A 19,668-nucleotide genomic window follows, 5' to 3' on the forward strand; every position below is an offset into this window, starting at 1 on the left:
CTAATGAAAATAAGCCAGAAGCCCAGCAGCGCTGGTTTTCCACCCTGCATGGAACTCTCCACCATGGATGGCTCTTACAAATGTGCTTTAGGCCAGAGCCTTCTCTCAAATTATGGCAAAACGATGTCTGGGGCATCGGGCAATGAATACCTAATCATTCTGTGTAAAAGCTTCCTGTGAGGGAGGCTTTCAGAGGCATTAAAGTCCTCAGACGTCTGGGTCCCATCACCACAACTGTAAACAATTCGGACTTGGCGAGTTTCTCTAGGACAGAGCATTTCACACCAAACCGCTGCAAATGACTCTGTTTACACTTCAGCCGTTTAACTGTGCAGAAATTTAGATAAATCGGTGGAGTTCTCCTTTATAAGTCATGTGTGGGTTTGAAAACCAGTTGAAAAGGGTCTGGTTCCCATCTGACTTGGCGAGTTTCTGTAGAACAGAGCATTTCACACCAAACTGGCCTGAATTACTCTGTTTACATCTTAACTGTTTATTTAGGTTTCTAAGAAACTTTGCAGAAATCGGTGGAGTTCTCCTTTTAGCTCGTGCGCATGTGGCTAAAAAACGGTTTCAAGCGAAAGGGTCATTTAAGGTAAGAGGAAGGCGACGGTAAGAGCGGTCTGGAAGGGAGAGTTTGTGGCTGGACACAGTCAGGGTCAGTGGGCTCTCGTGAGGTTCCTCTCCTATGATGAATCGTTTCAAGGCATGCTTTCCAAAACAACATTACATAATCTCCTATTAGATCTCCATTAGAGGAAGAGGGCAGGTCGGGGCTGACCACTGCACTGACCAGCCCACTGTGTGTGCATGCGTGTGTGCTTTGTCCAGCTCACACACACACACACACACACACACCACAGAAAGCTATTAAACTGTGTAATAACGCTGGTTTGGTTTTGGGACGCACCAATGCGTTTTAGTGCCAAGCACACTGCGCTCGCGCTGTCATTGACCGTGCACTGTCTCCGCTGCACACCGGGACAGAAGGTCTCGCTCTCTGCTCCATTCTGCACGCAACCCTCAACCGAGCAGCTCACCTGCCCGCGCGAGCGAGCAAGCGAGCGGGAACGAGCCGAGCGGCTGCACCTGGCTGGCTGGTTGGCTGGCTGGGAGATAGGCTATGGGCAAGTTGCTCGGAGCACGCGCTCCTCACTGCAACAGTTTGCCATCCGATGCGCTTCAAACCAACTCACTTAACGTTACTCGCACGTGGAGACGTGGGGAAGCGGAGATTGGGAAAGCGACGGTGGGCAAGGCAAGGCAAGGCAGACCCCATCTCCGAACGCACTAAAAAAGCCCCTCTAACCATCCTGAAGTCTCGCCTCGCTCCTAAACACGCACGCGTTGCTCCAACTGCCGCTTAGCGAGGAAATAAAAACAGCACATAAACACAGACGAGCTGCGCGAGCGGCTTACCTGCGATTCACGTGCGGTTCAGCAGCAGCAGCAGCAGCAGTGGTGTTACTGTTGTTGTTGCTTTTCTTGTTCTTGTTGTTGTTGTTGTTGTTTTTAAGGCATCAGCGCGGGCGCGCGACGTACCGAGGATTCGCAGAAAGCCGCTCCGCGCGCTCACTCCACTTTCGGGTATGCAAATAAGCGGCGCTGACGTCACGACGTTGACTCACTGTTCTGTTCAGAAGCGCGCGAGAGGGAGAGGCGGTGGGCTTACCGCGTTTTTTTTTTTTTTTGTCTGTGGGATTTTAAACTTTCACATTTTCTCACTTTACTGACCCAGCGTGTCTCTAAAAAGCCTCTTTAAATTGTATTAATAATTTATTTTTAGTACTTAGTTGCTTACTAAATTATTTACATTACATTTATTTATTTACTTTAATATTATTTAATGATTTTACATTGTATTCAATTTCATTAAATGATATTATTCGTATTAAATTATTACAAAAATGTAAACGTTTTAAATCACACGTTGCCGCGAACCACCTGTTTACTCCCACACGCTGCTACGTTTTCCGTAAAGGGGACCAAAACACGTCGAGGTTCGAAAGAGTGAAGTGCTGGTTCACCACAAAATCGGATTTACACAGTTTTACCCCTACCTCAAACACCTCAAGCAGCCGAGACCTAAGCTAATTTCAGCCCCCTGAACATGTCTGGACTGACTGATCACGTTTAGGCGAGGAGATAAACTGCAGATTTGATTCCTCAGATTAGCATTAGCATTGCCTTTAAGCCTCCAGCCCTGCTGAGAAAACACCACTACAACCATTAGGATTAAAGTTTGATGGTTTTTCGTGGCCTAATGGTTACTGTTGGACACCGCTGCTTTCCTGTAGCACAGCTGCAGGCTCAGTGGTTAGAGCACTGGCTTCTTGATCACAGGCACACAAATCAGTCACAGCTCACCTGCTGAACCTTTAGGAATCTTAATATTAACCCACCAGGAAAAGCATTCATGGAAATATTAACCTGTTGAGACCCTGTGTCCTCATATGGGGACATCACATCTCTGCTGAATTTTCAAAAACTTTGACCCTTTGACCTCATGTGTAATATACTTGCTAGATCCTACTAATCTCAAATAGCTAGGAGAAATAAAAATGCACACCAAGCAAACCAGGAGGTCTCAGGAGGTTACGACCATCACAAATCACCAATTTCCAGTTTATTATTATTATTATTATTATTATTATTATTATTATGAGGATTTTCTGCAGAAAGATCGTTTTGTAAGTTCGTCCTCTCACCTCTATCTTTTTGTAGTCACCAAACCAGCCAGCGACGGCCTGTTCTGCACGGCTAATGGTAAAAGCTTACGCTACACTAGTCTGAGGTATGAAGGTTTTCTTCATGCTTGTAAGTCAGTGGACAGTGGCAGCTCAGGGTGGGCTGTGGTTGGACTGTAGGCTTGCGGTTACCATGTACAAACACATACTCAGCGTTTACAGGAGCATGTGTCTTAAACCCTACATGTGTGCAATCTTAGCACAACAGCTTCTTCTAAGTATAGTGGAACCTCTTTTTTTGGTGATGAAAGAGAAGCAGATACAGTAGCTCCTTTACTAAAGAGCCTGTGAAGAACCAGCTTTTTAAAGGCTGAACTGAGGAAGAAGAATAAAGAGCAGCGTGGCGGTGGATCTACACCCGGTGTAGTGCAGCGCAGGCCTTAAGGAACTTCAGAAGCCATATTATGAAATCGAAATGGACCTATCCATGCCAAAACACCTCGTTACAGATGTCACATGCTCAAAATGGGTCAACTGATCATGTCCAGTAATATAACATAGGTCATATTAGGTCCTGTAGCCTTTAAATTAGTGACATAAGCATTTTATTACTGGATATAATCTGTTATTAGTACTCAGGACAGCATACGACATCCTCCATGACATGTTTATGGCATGTTTATGTCAATGTTCTCGAGCAGGGGTCAAGTAAAGTGTTACCTCTTCCTCTTAGGCAAATTGTAGTCAATCAGTCAAGACCTGCTTGGTGTCTGAAGTGTGCTTTTTTGTGGGCTAGTGTGGCTAACAAGTAACCCATACGCTGTGTTGGGACTGGTTCACTCATTAACTGACTTACTATACAGACTTTACTAGGTAACGAACTGAAGGCTTCATTGTTGAGAACTGGAACAGCACTTCAATATGGCTAAGCCTCTGCGTAGTGCACTATTTCTGGGATAATAGGGAGCATGTGAGATCCATTTCAGCTAAAATCGCCATCAAGACTGTAAGAACTCGGCAAAAACTTCGGGCTGGAGTTCAGGCGGCTTCAGCTTTGAGCTAGAAGGCCGAAGCCCCCTATCTGATAAGTGGGACTAGGACAATCAATGTGGAATGAGGGTGGTGGTGGGATGCTGAAACTTCACGTCACGGGACACCGGAGGTTAGAATCAGAGGGGTGTCCTGCGAGGCTTTCCTGCCTTGCCCCTGTGAATCCGGGTAGGCTCCAGACCCACTCTTAAAAATAAAGGTGCTTGAAATACTTGGAGTCTGCACGTGAAGCGAAGGTTCTTCAGACCTTCAGACAAAAGCTCTCTTCACACTCACACATCTCTGACACAGACATGGTTCTTTATCGCAACCCTGAGCAGGAAGAAGCAGTAAAGAAGATGGATGGATTGATAGCTCGAGGGGTGGAGGGGCTGCAGGCATGTTCTTCCTCTTAAACTCCACTTCAATTAGCCTGATAGATCCAGTGCAAAACTAAGGAAGCAAACTTTAGACAGCAAACAGGTCTGGACTGATCGATTATGGTTGTGGAAGAGGAAGGTTATAACCTTTCTGTTAATAGAGACTGAAACACAAGCTTTTGGACATTTTCAGGAGGTCAGGAAAACCACTGGACGTTTGACAATAATGGCAATGCAAATACCCAAATACTCAATAGCCAACCCCGGCCACCACTTCGAGACGGGTAACCTTCTCAGATCGATATTAATTAATGACCTCTGTGTTTTGTGACATTTTGGGACTGTTTCGTTGTTTAAAACCGGCTCACAATTTCATTCATGTAAAGCATCTCTAAACGTGGCCTGCTCTTAAGAGCTGTAGGATGTGGTCTGTGATGCATGAAGGAGCTAGCTCCAAGGGCCAAAAGCCTTCTCCACCAACAGCTGCATCTCAGAATAGGCGATGAGCCTGAGATAAAGTGTTTTGCGATTTCCACAGCCTCAAAAACGTCCTGCCTGCTACAGTAGCTCGGCCGTTGTGCATGAAGGTGGAGACGCATGAATACACAGAGATGCTTCCAAAGGTGACAGACACAGTGGTCACAGCGGAGGGCTTCTGGTGTTGTTCCCTCGGCCCGTGTGCACAGGCGTCCGAGTCAGTGGACAGTAGTGGCCTCAGTAAGCCACTCAGACCGAGCTCGCTGAGGCAGAAGAAACACACTCGGCTGTCCTATTCTCTGTCTATTGTTCTTCATGGAAAAGGCAATCCCACGCCTCAGAGATGACTGATCTCAGCCACACAGCTCCGGAGAAATTGGCTGGCATCCTCCGAGAATTCTACCTCGTACCTGTAGAGTCAGTTTTTACTCTCGCCGTGTGGATTTGTGAACGCTGTGTCAAGCGGCACATTACATTTACTCAGTTCAAATGTGTGTAACATCCCGTGATGAATAAGATGCATCACATCGACAGAATTACTGGCAAATTCTATCAATCAATAAATCAATCAATAGACTAGTCCTTGTGTTGGTGTACTGCTGATGTGGAAATGATGAAGTGATGACTCTCTCACTTTCTCTGAAAATGATAAAGAAGTCTGAGGGCCTGTGAAAGGTGCTCAGTCAGTGTAACTGTGGCAGTCTGAGCTGCTGAATTCAGAAGTCAGTGGAACATTTAGTGACTTAGTCTTCAGAACCCAGTGGAACATTAGCTGCTAAATACAGAGCACACTCTCTAAAGTGAGGTGTAGTTAGTCTAAGACAATACCCGTCCACCAGATGAGAGGTTTCTGCTTCTTATATCAAATGGCGCCATCTGTTGGCCATCAGTGTAGTAACCCGGCCGTACTTCTCTACTGGATTTGTACTGCATGTATATGGACACCCCTAAAACACTGTAAACACAGAAAGACTCAAGTGAAAGATCAAGTGAAAACAACTGAAAAGACTGTCCACTTCAAATGTACCGACACTCAAGTATGTTATATGTGTTTCTTTTTGAAAGCCCATTCCCACCAGGTAGAGGGGGGAAAATCACCCTCCCTCCAAAACTGTCTCTCTCCTTCATGTTCCTCAAAAGAATAAAAATTTAAATTGAAAAAATGACTTGTTTTCTTAATGTTTTTACTAAAAAAAATGTATTATTATTGATAATAAAAAAGTTTGTTGAGATACTACAAAAATTCATTTTGTTGAGATTTTGAGAACGTCAGCATAGTAGATGATTTTGAGATAATGTTTTTGTACAAAGGCATAAGATACTAAGTCAAAATTTCCACATACTGTGTAAAAATCCATTTAAAATACATTAAGCGTTTTTATAAAATAATTATTGTGAGAGTCTTCTGAGAAATAAGCCATTATTTTAATAAGTTAATATTTGGAGAAACTATGTCCAAATATTCAGAGCTTTTAGGACCAGGGTTGAGAAATACTGATTTGCGGAATGTCATTTCATGATACTAAAACCACAATGTGAAAAAATGTCATTATTTTTATATAATTCTCTATTATTATTGTTATTATTATTATTATTATTATTATTATTATTATTATTATATATGTCCAGATTTTGAGAAACTGTCAGAAACAGGAATTTTGAGATGAGACTTTTGTAAAAATGCACATTTTGAGCAAGTAAGCAGTGTCAAGATATAAAGTTCACATTAGCATCTGTATCACAATGCAAGAATGCGCAATTGTCATGCAAGTGAAACTTAATATAAATTTGCTACTTAATACAAAAGGAAAATTCACATTTTCTTATTTTCCATGACAGATCCAACAGAGGTGGGTTATATCTGCCTAGTATTATTAATTTTACTCTGATCTTTGACACACAGAGTGCATTATTAATATCATGACATTATTAATATGACATATTTGACTTAAATCTGTTAAAATCAGGTAAAATCTGTTGAAAAGTCCTGCATTTTTAAATATCACAATATGTAATGCAGAAAAGAAACAATTGCAATGTCAGTTTTTATCCTATATTGTGCAACCCTAGTTCACATTAGACAATAATCCAGTAGAAAAAAGCAAGTACTTATTTCCTGATATTAAGTCTAAATTCTGAGAAAATAAGACACTGTTTTCATTATTTCACAAGGCATTATTTTGAGAACCTACATCTGTTTCTTCAGAAAATAAGGCTAGAGGTAGGATCATTATAGCAACACAGTAACTTATTAATATTTTGAGAAGTCATCATTTGACATACTACTGCTAGAAACAGAGGATATTTTTTCCTCTACTTGCTGGAAGAAGGCTTTCATAATCTTCAGAGAACTAATATTCATCCTAGCCACAGACTACAGATCTCACATAGTCCAGCTCTGAGCTTTATGTGTATCCAGTGCTAAATAAATGAGAGCAGTACATTAGAAATGAGTCATAATGCGTATGAGTCTGAAAAAAAGAAAATCTGGATAATCATAAGAAGCCAAAGGCCTTTATGTTTCAATTAGTTTAATCAAAATGTGTTAGAACAACACAACTGATGACATGTTCTTTTTTGACGCGTAACAAATTAAAGCACAGCTGTTCTTCCCCTCCACTTTTCACCAGAGGAATCCATCCCGGAGAGCCGAGGTACCACTCCTGGGTTAGACTGGCTTTGATTTTACGGAGCGTTGGTTGTACAAACATACCTTGGACACAGATAGACACATTCCTCTTACATGTGACCCAGAGTCTGAAAATGCTGCTGTTGGACAAAGCGATTTTTCCACTCCGAACACCAAAGAAATGACCAATGTGATAGTCTGTTCACAAGCCTACACACAGGCCTACACTGAGCTCTGGGCATGCATGTATAAAAATCAGACCTGCCAACTGTCACCTACACTCTCCCTCATCAGTGGCGGGCAAGCGGACGGTCATGCAATGAGAGGTGGAGTAAGAACACTTTTAAAGAGTAATAGAAGTGTCTTGACGGCCCTGTTTTAGACAGGCCGATGTTCGCTATCGATTTACATCATGGTATGTAAAAAGGAAAGATCAGCTACCCATCACCATCAAGCTATGCAGATATTTTCAAAACTCATAAAATACACAATCACAGTGCACAAGCTTGCGATCAACAGTGTAATACAAACTTTTGTATTGCCCCACTCCCACCCCAGAGGTACACGGTATAAAAAAAGGGTCAGGTAAAGCTGCGCTTTACAAGCAGGGTTCGAAGAAAGGAAAACGAGCCGACAGTTGTTAAAATCCCAGCTCTCAGAAATGCATTGGGAATAACAATAAGAATTCAACTTTAAATTAAAAAGGTTGAAGAAGGTCAGCTTAAGTAATCTGGTCATCTCTGTATGAAAGGTGCCGAGAAGATCGCTCCTTACGGTTTTTGCCAGCTTAAATATGATAAAGATACAACACAGAGAGTGCATCGGTTAACATCTGCATGTGTAAGAAAGAAAGACGACGCAATGTAAATAAAATATACAATCAAACTATTTAACAAGACTAGCCCTCGAAAGACTTAAGATAAAAAAATAGGAGCAATCATTTACATTTCAACAATGTAACAAGTAAATAAAATAAAATCATGTCTAGAGCATATATGAACATGTGCTGTAAATTCTCCTGAATGCCCCGTGTTTTCCAGAAAAAGAAAAAAAACGCCCTTTTGAGAAATATCGGGGAGTTGGAACGAAAAAAACAAAACAAACCGCTCAACTGAATTCGGAACAGACTCATAAAAGAGCAACAGCAATTTCTTGAGGTTTCATTAACTTCATTTAACGGAAACGGATAATAAAAACGGAAGGAGGCGCACATACGTTATGTACAGCCGACTCCAGTCTTAAGATTGTACAACAAAACTCTCACACGTTTTGTTCAGAAAACCCATAAACAAAAACAAAACTTCATTAAGGGCACTGTAGAATGAACGTTTCCGTGTTCATCGCGGCGCTACCACTTTTTCCCGTGGGCCCGGCCTGATCACGCTTTGCTCTCCATGTCGTTCGTCAGCGAGATGGCGATCGGCGCCATTGCTTCCGACTGAAGCCTCTTCAAATCTTCGTCTTCGGACCTGTTCTTCTCCTCCTCAGAGATTTTCCTGTTGAGGAGAAACCTCAGTTAGGGAACGGCTCAGACTAACAAGTAGGGACTGGCATGGCATGCAGAGATGGGCACGGCACGTATGGGCAAGTGTAGAACACAACGTATGGGTGATACACACGTACATGCACATGCAGACACACTAAGAGGACATCTACTGAACATCTAGAGAGGTCCATACTCGTTCTGTGGAGCAGCTGTGCCCAGAGCGTGCCCAGGGCCATCCTGGGGGAGATGTGTTTCTGAAGCCTGGGGGGCACCTCCATCTAGCTGGAGCACATGGTTCACTGAGGGGACTTTCGGGGGGCTAGTGAAGAGCGGGACGGGTTCGTGCGAATTCTGTAACAGGCTCGCCGGCGCTGGCTCTTTCTCTTTCTCTGGTTCATTGGGCGTTTTCTCTGAGCTAAGACTAGGAGAAGGAGGCTCTTGGCCAGCGAACGCAGGAGACGTTATCTGAGCGTCTGACTGGACATCGGAAGGGGCTTCGCTTTGTATAGGCAGGGGTTCGGCCAGGTCCACCAAAGGAACATCAGAGGAGAGAAGGGAGTGGGCTAGTGGCTGGGAGAAGCTTTTTGGGGTGCTGGTTTCAGGACCTGTGGCAAGGGCAGGTCTGGGGTCAGGGGGAGGAGCCGTGAGGCTGGAAGTTAGAGTGGTGCACTCGCTAACCGGGCTGCTCTGGCTAAGGTCAAAGGTGTCAGTGACTGTGTCTGAGTTAGTGGCCACTGACAGAGGCAAGTCCACCACACTGGCCGCGGCTTCGGCCAGTCGCCTGTGAGAAGCAGGGAGAGAGAGAGAGAGAGAGAGAGAGAGAGAGAGAGAGAGAGCAGAGACACATACGAAGGTGATCGAGACACAGAGAGGAAGAGAATGAGGGAGAGACACGTGATCACTGCAGGCATTCGCAATACTGATGTTAGAGTAAATACAGTATTGATACTCGTGCCAGTTTGATGGGCCAACTATGAACACAAGGGGGAGCTGTTGCTCTAAAATCATGGATGAGGAAAAACAATGAAATTAAAAAATGAAGCAAAACGAGTAAAGAGGAAGAAAGTAACAGCAGTGTGATTTATGTATACGGTACTGTGTTCTATCTACGTTCCATCTGTTCTACGGTGTTAGTTCTACTATATTAGGCCTAGCTTTCCAGAAGCATCTTAGTGGTAATATCATCTTAACTAGGAGAGAGAGTGTTTAGACTGCAGTGCGCACATGCTCACCAAAACTCTACGGTTAAAGACTAATCTGATGAACCTTGAGTTCTGCTGAGGCACACAGATGGTGTGATGGTGTGAGGAATGCCGCAGCCTGTTTGAGTATTGTTGCTGACCATGTTCATCCCATGTGCAAAAGTCACACGTGCCACTCAACCTGGTTTCATGAATGTGGCTGTGAATTTAGTGGACTTCCTAGTCACCCGATCAGAATACAACAGCAGACCTTTGGAGAGTTGAGATTCAGAGCATGAAAGTGCTACGAAAAAAGCTGCAGGAACTGTGTGACGCAATCATGTCAACATGAACTAGAATCTCCCAGGAATGTTTTCAACATCTTGTGGAATCCATGCAACAAAGAACTGAGGATGTTTTGAGAGCAAATGGAGGCCCTAGCCAGTATTAGGTTAGCCCTTCTAATGAACCATGGTGAGAGTATGTAAGCTATGAAAGATGCTTTTGTGAATCCTAGCCTTGTAAAGTAATATAAAGGAATGTGAAGTGGAGGAAAGAAAGAAAATCCTTCCCAAGAGCAGGTATAAACAGAAGTGCATTATTGGGGAGATGGGGGGAAGAGAGTGAGAAAAAATAAAAAAGCAAACCAACAAAAAAAACAAAACAAAAACAAACAAAAGAAAACAGAAAATGTACCCATACTTCATGGCATTTTGTATCAGAAGATGCCTCACACAGCATAGTTTACTGTAAACATACAGGACGTGTTGCATGATGTAGTGTGCATGTGTGGGTAACAGTGACTCAGTGGTATGTGTAGGGTGACAGTTTGAGCTCCTGAAAGTCACAAAGCACAGTACTGTAGAGAGAGCATCATATCACACCACCCATCACATCACTCTTACTCTGGCTCCGTCAGGGGCGTGGTCTCATTGGGCTCGGAGTGCCCTCCTGCGTCGTGATTGGCCGTGAGCCCGTCCTCAGTCCTCACTTCCACAATGGGCTCTTTGGACTCGTCCTTACTGTGAGGAGGGAGACACATGAGGTTATCCTAGGGCACTGAGTCGCTTTTTATGAGCTCATCACTGCCTCAGTGCAAGTAGGTCTCTGTTGGTTCAACGAGCTTTTCAATGTAAACGACTAAAACATCTTCAGCTTCAGAGAGAACTAACTCAGGTCGGCCGCTCATGTGAAGGCAGGCGGTGATGTTGGATGTTATGGGTAATAGTTAGATGTGAAATGTGCCATTCTAGAGAAAATCACAGTCGGAATTGTTCACAGTGGCTGTGAAAGGAAGCAGACGCGTGGAGTGTTTAATGACTCTAAAAGCTACATCACAGACAGCCATTACATTTGATGGCCATGAATGCGTTGCCTGAAATTCTGTTTTACGACAGCTTTAAGATGGCTCAATATCTCAATATCTGCTGGTCTCTTACCCTCTCGGCATGTTGGAAAAATGCACGTTAGGGGGTGTGGAAAACAAATGTGCCGAGGTGGCGCAGAGTAGGAGGGATAGAAAGGAGCCAGGTGGTGAGTTTCGAACGCAGCAGAACTGAATTCTCAGCCGTTAGGGGCGCATGGGCCAGGTTTGCAACAGATAAGTGTGCTACAAGTATGTAGGTATAAAACATTTTTAGAACATTTAGACATAAAAAAGTTGGTTACTGGTTATTTCCACCATTTTCAATAATCTTCGATACATTTAACGTTTAGAAAACACAATTAGAAAACTGCTGATCGACTATTTTTACATGTAGATGATTGAAATACACAGAAATTTAGGAAATTAGTGGAAAAGTATCTCAAACAGACTGGCTTATGTGGTTTCATACACTGTACGACAGTTTGTCCTCATAAATATGAAGAAAATGACAGAAACATTAAGGGTTTATGACAGAGGTGATGGACATTCTGCCTTTCAGAGAATATTGTGGATATTGTCAGCACTTCCAGAACACTGACCAACTGTGTTTTATTACAAAGAGCATAATTAATCCTGTTTAATTGAGTGTAATGCAACAAATTTTTAATAAAAATAATGTACCATTTATTTATGTACCAGTATTGTGATACAATATTTTTGCCACATCACCCATATCCCACTTTAAGATATCTGCTACAGATTTTAAATGCACAACATTCTGTATATGTTTGTAGTTGTGAAACTAAAAAAGCAACCCTTAACCAAACATGACACCTTGGCTATTTGACTACACCTTTAGTAAGAGGAACACTGTATAAATCAGTGGTTTTGATGAGCTAAATTGTTTAGATGCCAACACTGTGATGCATGTTGTTAAATAAACACTAAAAAACTGCAGTTCCTTACACGAACGCAGCCTTGCCAGCCTCCATGTCCTTGCCCTTTGAGCCCGTCCCGGGCTTGCCGCAGAGACACATGAGCAGGCCACACTTGTTGAGGAAGCAGCAGGTGGCATCCACAGCCAGGAGCAGCAGCACACACACCAGGACGAGGATCCCAACAATGACCCCTGTGTTTAGTCCTGCACCATCCTCCATGGATTCTTGAGGAGAGAGCGAGAGAGAGAGAGAGAGGCAGAGAATCACTCACCCATACGCAAGCATGGAGGAGAAGCATGCTTAATGCAAACGCTACAGTCAGTTAAGCATGTGTTATTTCTACTCATGTGACTACCAGGATTAGACAAACCACTGATCAACACTGGATGAGTTGAGCAAACACTGGGGTCAGTTGGGTAAAACTTGAGACTATACAGTAATGCTGCTTTTCCAGTACCACATGGAACCACAAGTAGGTTCAAGAGATGGAATCAAGCCAGCAAGTGGCCTGGCTCCAGCTTTACTTCCATTAAAAGCAAGCACTTGAAAGGAGGCATTCGTCAGAAGCCGAGGATTTCTATCAGCCATAGAAACACTAAATTACCCCCTTTTTTCTAACATCAGTGGAACCATGGCATTAAAATTGCATTTAAATTTCTGAGAAGCACAGGAGCCAACCAACAGATCAACAGACATCGTACTAACAATTCTGTCAATAAGGACCTATTTCTTTATGTTCTGCATATATGTTCTGATGTCAGCTCAATACAAAATATGCATAAATCAGCCATAACATTAAAACCATAAATGGTACTGATTATCTCGCTAAAATGGCACCTGCAAAGGCGTGGGGTATATTCGGCAGCAAGTGGACAGTCAGTTCTTGATGTTTATGTGCTAAAAGCAAAACAAATGGGCGAACGTAAGAATCTGAACCACTCTGACAAGGGCCGGATTGTAATGGCTAGATGTCATGGATCACGCTCAATGATGTGATCCATGAAAGCTCAACCTCACAGCCTTAAAGGACATGCTGCTAATATATTGGTGCCAGATACCCCAGAACACCATCTGAGGTCTTGTGGACATCATGCATTGATTGGTCAGAGCTGTTTTGGTGGCACAAGGGGCAGGTGTTTTTGATGTTATGGCTGATTAGTGTATATGGAATATAATTAATGTCAATAGTGCGTACAGTCCAAAGTCCTCCTGACCATAACCTTAATTCTAGTCAGGTGACTCTCAGTTGGATCTGGCCTGAAAGCATGATAAATTCATGTTGAAATCTTAAAGATTCTACATTGTACACGAATGATTATGCTGGTAATATTGTTTATAACAAAAACATGAATTAAATAAAGTAAAGAATGTAAAATAGAAATTCAGCAGTGGTCTTAGACCAGGGGTGGGAAGCGGAGGTCGGAGTCCAGCGCAGTTTGCTGATTTCCCTGATCTAACAGACCTACTGAACCTTGCAATTAAGTAAGTAAGTTGACTCAATCAAGCCCTCCAGGACCAGATTTGCTCACCCCGGTCTAAGACAATTGGACCTCTTAAGATATCGTATTGGTTCTAAAACGCAGTAGCACAGTCTGGTTGCAAGGATTAAGCCTAGCCTAGAACTAAACTGTAATGCCGATGGTTTCATTATTAGAAATGTTATTTAGTGTAGACTTCGGTTTCATCTAGGTTTTGGAAATCCACACCAATAACCTTATACAGAGATGCCAACTGCTCATAAAGCCAACTCTTCATCCAAATTCATTAACATTTCATGAGACATTTTCAGCCATGAATTGTGTTTGTTTAACAATGTCTGTTTATTATCATGATCTAGAAAAAGGCAGCAGGTCACAGGTCTCTAACCTAATGTCGCATAGTTCCACCTGCTAGAGGAAAAGCAGCATCAGACAGCACTTACTGTTACCAATTAGAGCAATACAACTCCTCATTAGGTTCCAGTTACACTTAGTTATTATTGTTCAAAGTAAAGTGCAAAGTATAGTGTTTACTTTTTTTTTCAGTAGCGCAAAATAGTGTACTCACCAGCAAAAATCAGCAACAACTAATATGACGATGACTTCGACTGTCATAACATAAATACATTTACAGGTTGAAATAAAATGAAAAGTCACAAAAAGTGTGTCGGCACAATTAACACACTGTTCTTCTGGGATAATATCGAAAGACAGACACTATAAGAAAAGGACAACAGGCAACATTTATGTAAAAAAACAAACAAACAAGAATTTAATAAATCCAAATAAGCAAACAATAGCGCTGGCTGTGATCATAATACATGCCAGTTTCTGCAATAACTAGGAAGTTCACAGGACAACAGTCTTCAAATTGTAGATATAATAAAATGATATTTCGATGATGTTACAAAGTTTTTCCTTAAAGATCATACAATGTACAATTTTATACAGCTTTTCAGTGAGAAAATTAAGACTGTTAAAAATATATACAGGTAAGCAGTCATATGCAATATCTCCTGTAAACTTAGTTTAGTGCCTGACACTTTCCCCCCTTGCCCCTTCCCCCCATACAACACACATATTTCACTACGCTGAATAGAAAAGTTGCATTGTATAACATACAGTACCAGCCAAATGTTTGATCCCCACTCACAGAAAATAAATCCTTATTTATATTCTCAGATTTTAGATGGGAAAACATATATGGAGTTACGCAGTGATCAAAAAAGCCTTAAATTAACCCCCCTACACCCCCCGCACTCAGATGGAGCTTTACACACTCTTGGCATTCTCTCAAGCAGCTTCATGAGGAGCCTCCTGGGATGCTTTCCAGCAGGACTGAAGAAGTTGCACATATGCTGAGTGCTTGATAAGAAATAGTTGTTGAGGGGCATAAAACATCATACACTATATATTTATATGTGGCCAAATGTTTGTGGACACCCATTCTACTGAATGCATGCAGCTGCACCTATTGCGGACACAGACGTGCAAATGCGCACACGCAGCTTGTCTAGTCTCTGTAGAGAAGTATTACCAATAGAATAAGACTCTCTGGAGCAGATACGCATCAACCATTTGGCATGAACATGAACCATAAACATGAACCAGTACCTCAATGCCAACCTACTGGCACCATGCCTAATGCCAGGCGTGGGCAAAAGAAGTATGAAGCCCCCTGGCACTGAGCTGCGGAGCAGTGGTACTATGTTCTCTGGAATGATGGTTGGCTCTCCATCCAATACTTTTGGGATGAGTTGGAGAGTTGCACACACCAGTTACAGTTACAAACACTACAGAACAGGTTAGATTCCAGCTTTCTGTTGTTTCAACACCAGTCACTCAACCTTACTCTCTGGGGCATGAGTAGAGCACCAGTTGGTGGGAAATTGAACCTGTAATATGGTGGGTGGTACTAGCGGGCTCCAGATCTATCCACCCTGGAACAGGTTTCATTTCAGCTTTCTGTCCCTCCAACACTAGCTGCTGAATTTGGCTCCTTTCGATTAGATTATCATGTCAACATTTATTAGTAGAGCTTCAGTCAGCTGGAACCGAACCTGTTCTGTGGTGAGCAGAGCTGTTAGCATACAAGCCAAGCTAATTTTTGTGGTGCTAATGGAGGTAGAAAAGCACCCTAAATGTAATCAATGAATAAATATGCCCTACCAGTCCTGACCATTCTGTGTTCCTGATAAGGGTAAGCTACATGGTGTATAAGCCTTATGTGGCAAACCGTGTCCATGTGGAACGTTACGGCAATGGTTATTGTCCATACTCAAGAATATTGGTCTATATTAAGACTTCTTGGAGACCTGCAGACGCTCTGAAATGACAGTTTCTCCTTAGAAACAAATCAAGCGTTTGATGAAAATGTATTTAGGATCATCAAAACATACATTCAGTCAGGTGTGTCTTAACGTTTGACTGGTACTGTATTTATGTTCATTGGAAACAGCGGTCCCTAAAGTTAATTGTGTTAATTGCACGCTGTCAGGCTCAGTTTGATCAGCAAATGGATAAAGAAATGTCAGGATGCCCTCAACATGAGAACACCGCTCTCGCACCGCTCTACGCTATCAAAGCAACAGCACCAGGAACAGAGACAGCACCATCAACAGCCAGGTGCAAGTCACTGAGGAGCTGCCAAGTGTGACTGGGAATCGTACGCACAAACACACAAACACACACACACACACAAACACGGTGTGTCAGAGGTACATAAACACAAATATTGAGATTGCATGCGTGCAGGAAAGCAAAGTGAGCAAGGGTATCGTAGAAAATATAGATTGCACGCGTGGGAATGTGATGATCCATCCGCATCCAAGACCAGCCACAATGACACAGGACAAACGGAGAGAGGAGGAAGAAGAAGGGAGTGGGGGGGTGGGGGGGATGGGGAAAGAGAGAGAGAGAGAAAGAGAGAAAACAAGAGAGAAACATACGTCAAAACACAGAAACAAAGTTTGGAAATTAATTAAAAAAAAAAAGGTAAAAGTGAGGTTAAGAAGGAACGCGTAATGAAAAGAGTGGCAGGAGTGAGCTGAGATCAAAGGCAAAGCATGCGGCGGTGGTTAATAAATCAGACTGTGGAGAGAGTGGCAAGGGAAGAACAATAAGAGCCAAGCACTCTCTTCTCGTGACAGTGGTTCTCAACTTGGGGGTAATTTAGGGGGACTTAATAGCGGAGGAAAACCTAAGCTAAGAGCTAACTTGTCTGTCTTGTCTGTATAAACTCTAGTATTAGCTAATTACTCATTAAAAATACTCAAAATATCATTTACATTGGCTATTTTTTCTAGACATGTAAAAACATAATAGAAAAGATGAAATAGAAAGATGACTCATGATTAGCAATGCCATGTCCTTCTGTGTGCTACTTTCGGGCTGGAACATACTAGAATAAGGGCCAATTATTACTATGTACTCACTACTGAATACAACTTACTAGTTGACTAACAATTTAAAACCTAAGTGACTAGTTGACAACCCGTCATTTAGCATACAAAAAACACAAGAGGGTTCAGGAGACAAATGAAAAGTAGCTTTACATGGGTCTGTACTTGTAGTATGCCAGATTTTGTGCCCTTTCCCTATTAAACTCCTGGCCACAAAGCTAACGTATGGCCACTAAATAGTCAATAGTGTTGGGTACAAGATAACATGTTAAGTTACAGTAATGTAGTTACTGCTCCCTGTAACGAAGTACTGTGACACATTACAGCTGGGATATTTGAAATTCTAGTTGTTGTCTTGATAAGTGCTACAATGCTTGCCTAACTCGCAGGAAGGCAGCAGTTGACTGTGCAGCTTCATGAACATGATCAGTGATTAGTGTGAGTGTGGGGAGTGCCATAAACTCAGCATGAATACTGATGAATAAAACTCTTCAACCAAACAGGCTTGACTCGATTCCCATTCAGGGACTGCTCTATATGCTTTACAAGAAGTACAGGTTTTCTTTTTGGGTAGGGTTTGATATTGTGTGGTGAATGAAAAAAGGTGGTACCATTTGTTTGCCTCATTTTACATGGATATGTATTTGGTTGAATCTTTAAACAAAACTACCCAAGTACTTATGTACACTCAAGCTGTTTTGACCTGATTTTTTCCTGACTAGTATGTTTTCAAACAGCATCACTTATTCATCCTGTTCAGTAAAACTGGCTGTGTATTCAGAGAAAAGGCAGGGAGGAAGACATGCCTGATAAATAATGTTTCCCATGGCTAGTTCTTTCCAAATAAAGTTCTGAAAGTTTTGGGTTCCTTTGTTCTTTTCAGTTGCTACACATTTGTGTGGGTTTTAGAGAGTGATGTAGAAGTAATGAGTACTCTTTTCAGGAAGTACTTTGGGTATCACTTTACTTGGATGGTCTATTATAGAAGCAACTAACATTCAATTGAACATGTATTAAATGCAACTGAACTTGAATGTAAATGACTGTCTATTGAATGTAACCCACATCCAACCTTAATCTTACCCTTGAATCAACCCTAAAACCTAACCTAAACCCTAACCCTAAACTAAGCCTTAATTCTAACCCAAAATCCTAACCATAACCTAAACCTAAGCCTTAAATCCTAACCCTAACCTTACCCTTGAATCAACCATAAAACCTAACCTTAACCGAAGCCTTAATTCTAACCTTAAATCCTAACCCTAACCCTACCCTTGAATCAACCCTAAAACCTAACCTTAACCTAGGCCTTAAATCCTAACCTTACCCTTGAATCAACCCCAAAACCTGACCTAAACTCTAACCTTAATTCTTACCCTAGGCCTTAATTCTAACCCTAAATCCTAATCATAACCTTAACCTAAGCCTTAAATCCTTACCCTAACTTTACCCTTGAATCAACCCTAAAACCTAACCTAAACCTAAGCCTTAATTCCTAACCCTAACCGTACCCTTGAATCAACCCTAAAACCTAACCTAAACCCTAACCTTAATTCCTAACCCTAACCGTACCCTTGAATCAACCCTAAAACCTAACCTAAACCCTAACCTTAATTCCTAACCCTAACCGTACCCTTGAATCAACCCTAAAACCTAAGATTAGGTGCAGAGTTACTTTCATTAGAAAATCATTTACATTCCACTTAGGGTAGGAATGTTCAGCTGCACTTAAGTGATGTTAGTTGACTGCTGGCTGCATGCCAGAAGAGCATCTACGAGGCAACTACAACAGACCATCCAAGTAAAGTTTTACAATACTTATGCACTAAATGAGCACTTTACCAACACTGCTGGTCAACAGCTGCCTGCAGTCCTGACTATAATCCATAATTAGAAGCATGTTCCAGGCCAAAAGTTGCAGAAGAGGCAGAAATGCAGAACGACGCACATAGAAATGTGAAGAAGGCTGCTCTAGTGTGTTTTGGTGCAAGTTGAGAGGCAATGTGTCACGGCTCACAAAGGTTGAGAACCACTGCTTAAGAGCAGCCCTTCCAGTGCTGTGTTTTCCCCACTACAGCACACCTGATTCGACTTGTCGGCTAATTAGCAAGCCCTTCACAAACTAAATCAGAACGGAGTCTGGATGGGAACAGAACGAACCAGACACAGCAGTGCTGTTGTTTTTCCTCTAGGACTTTTGAGTGAGGAATGGTGCTCCAGAGAGGAAAACACAGTCCGGGACAATTCCACATGACTGATGACTGCGGCACCTGGGCCTAAGCAGAAGGACTCGGAAACGAGTTTGTGACTGACTTGAGAGCATGCTCGAGATAATGCAGAACTGAGACGAAGCAGATTTCAGATTAAACATGCATCGACGGCAACGACGCATATGATTTATGCTTGTGGAAGAACGTCTACCAGAGTTAGCTAACTTTAATGAGTTCTAGCACTGTGCATGTCGAAGACTACAGGCAGAAACACAGACTAATAAACAATTTCGGTGTGCCTTTGTGGATGATCTTATTATCACAGCTAATTATAGCCTAAATCTTCTCAGCCCATATTCGCCTTCTCAGAGATCCTAATTAGACGTTAAAAGACCTCAAGCTATGA

General features: G+C 42.3%; 2 protein-coding genes across 8 annotated transcripts in view; both read right to left on the reverse strand.

Moving 5' to 3' along the window:
- zbtb16b (zinc finger and BTB domain containing 16b) overlaps window positions 1-1,569 on the reverse strand; it is a 65,884-nt gene extending 64,315 nt beyond the window's left edge. The window contains exon 1 of the mRNA XM_072691203.1: window positions 1,420-1,569. The gene's annotated coding sequence lies outside the window, so the exon portion shown is untranslated. The remainder of the gene's footprint in view (window positions 1-1,419) is intronic.
- Window positions 1,570-7,087: 5,518 nt separating this feature from the next.
- The window catches only part of ncam1b (neural cell adhesion molecule 1b), a 106,706-nt gene continuing 94,125 nt past the window's right edge, over window positions 7,088-19,668 (reverse strand). For 3 of the 7 annotated variants that reach the window (XM_072692151.1, XM_072692150.1, XM_072692149.1), the window contains 4 exons: window positions 12,202-12,397; window positions 10,775-10,891; window positions 8,882-9,469; window positions 7,088-8,698 (listed from right to left, as the gene is read on the reverse strand). In XM_072692151.1, the coding sequence (XP_072548252.1) occupies window positions 8,581-8,698; window positions 8,882-9,469; window positions 10,775-10,891; window positions 12,202-12,397 (1,019 nt within the window). In that variant the 3' untranslated portion in view covers window positions 7,088-8,580. The other 4 variants (XM_072692156.1, XM_072692155.1, XM_072692154.1 and 1 more) reach the window with 2 other exon arrangements.

Source organism: Salminus brasiliensis, chromosome 11 (assembly GCF_030463535.1).
Source record: "Salminus brasiliensis chromosome 11, fSalBra1.hap2, whole genome shotgun sequence".
In the NCBI taxonomy this organism is placed as follows: Eukaryota; Metazoa; Chordata; class Actinopteri; order Characiformes; family Bryconidae; genus Salminus; species Salminus brasiliensis.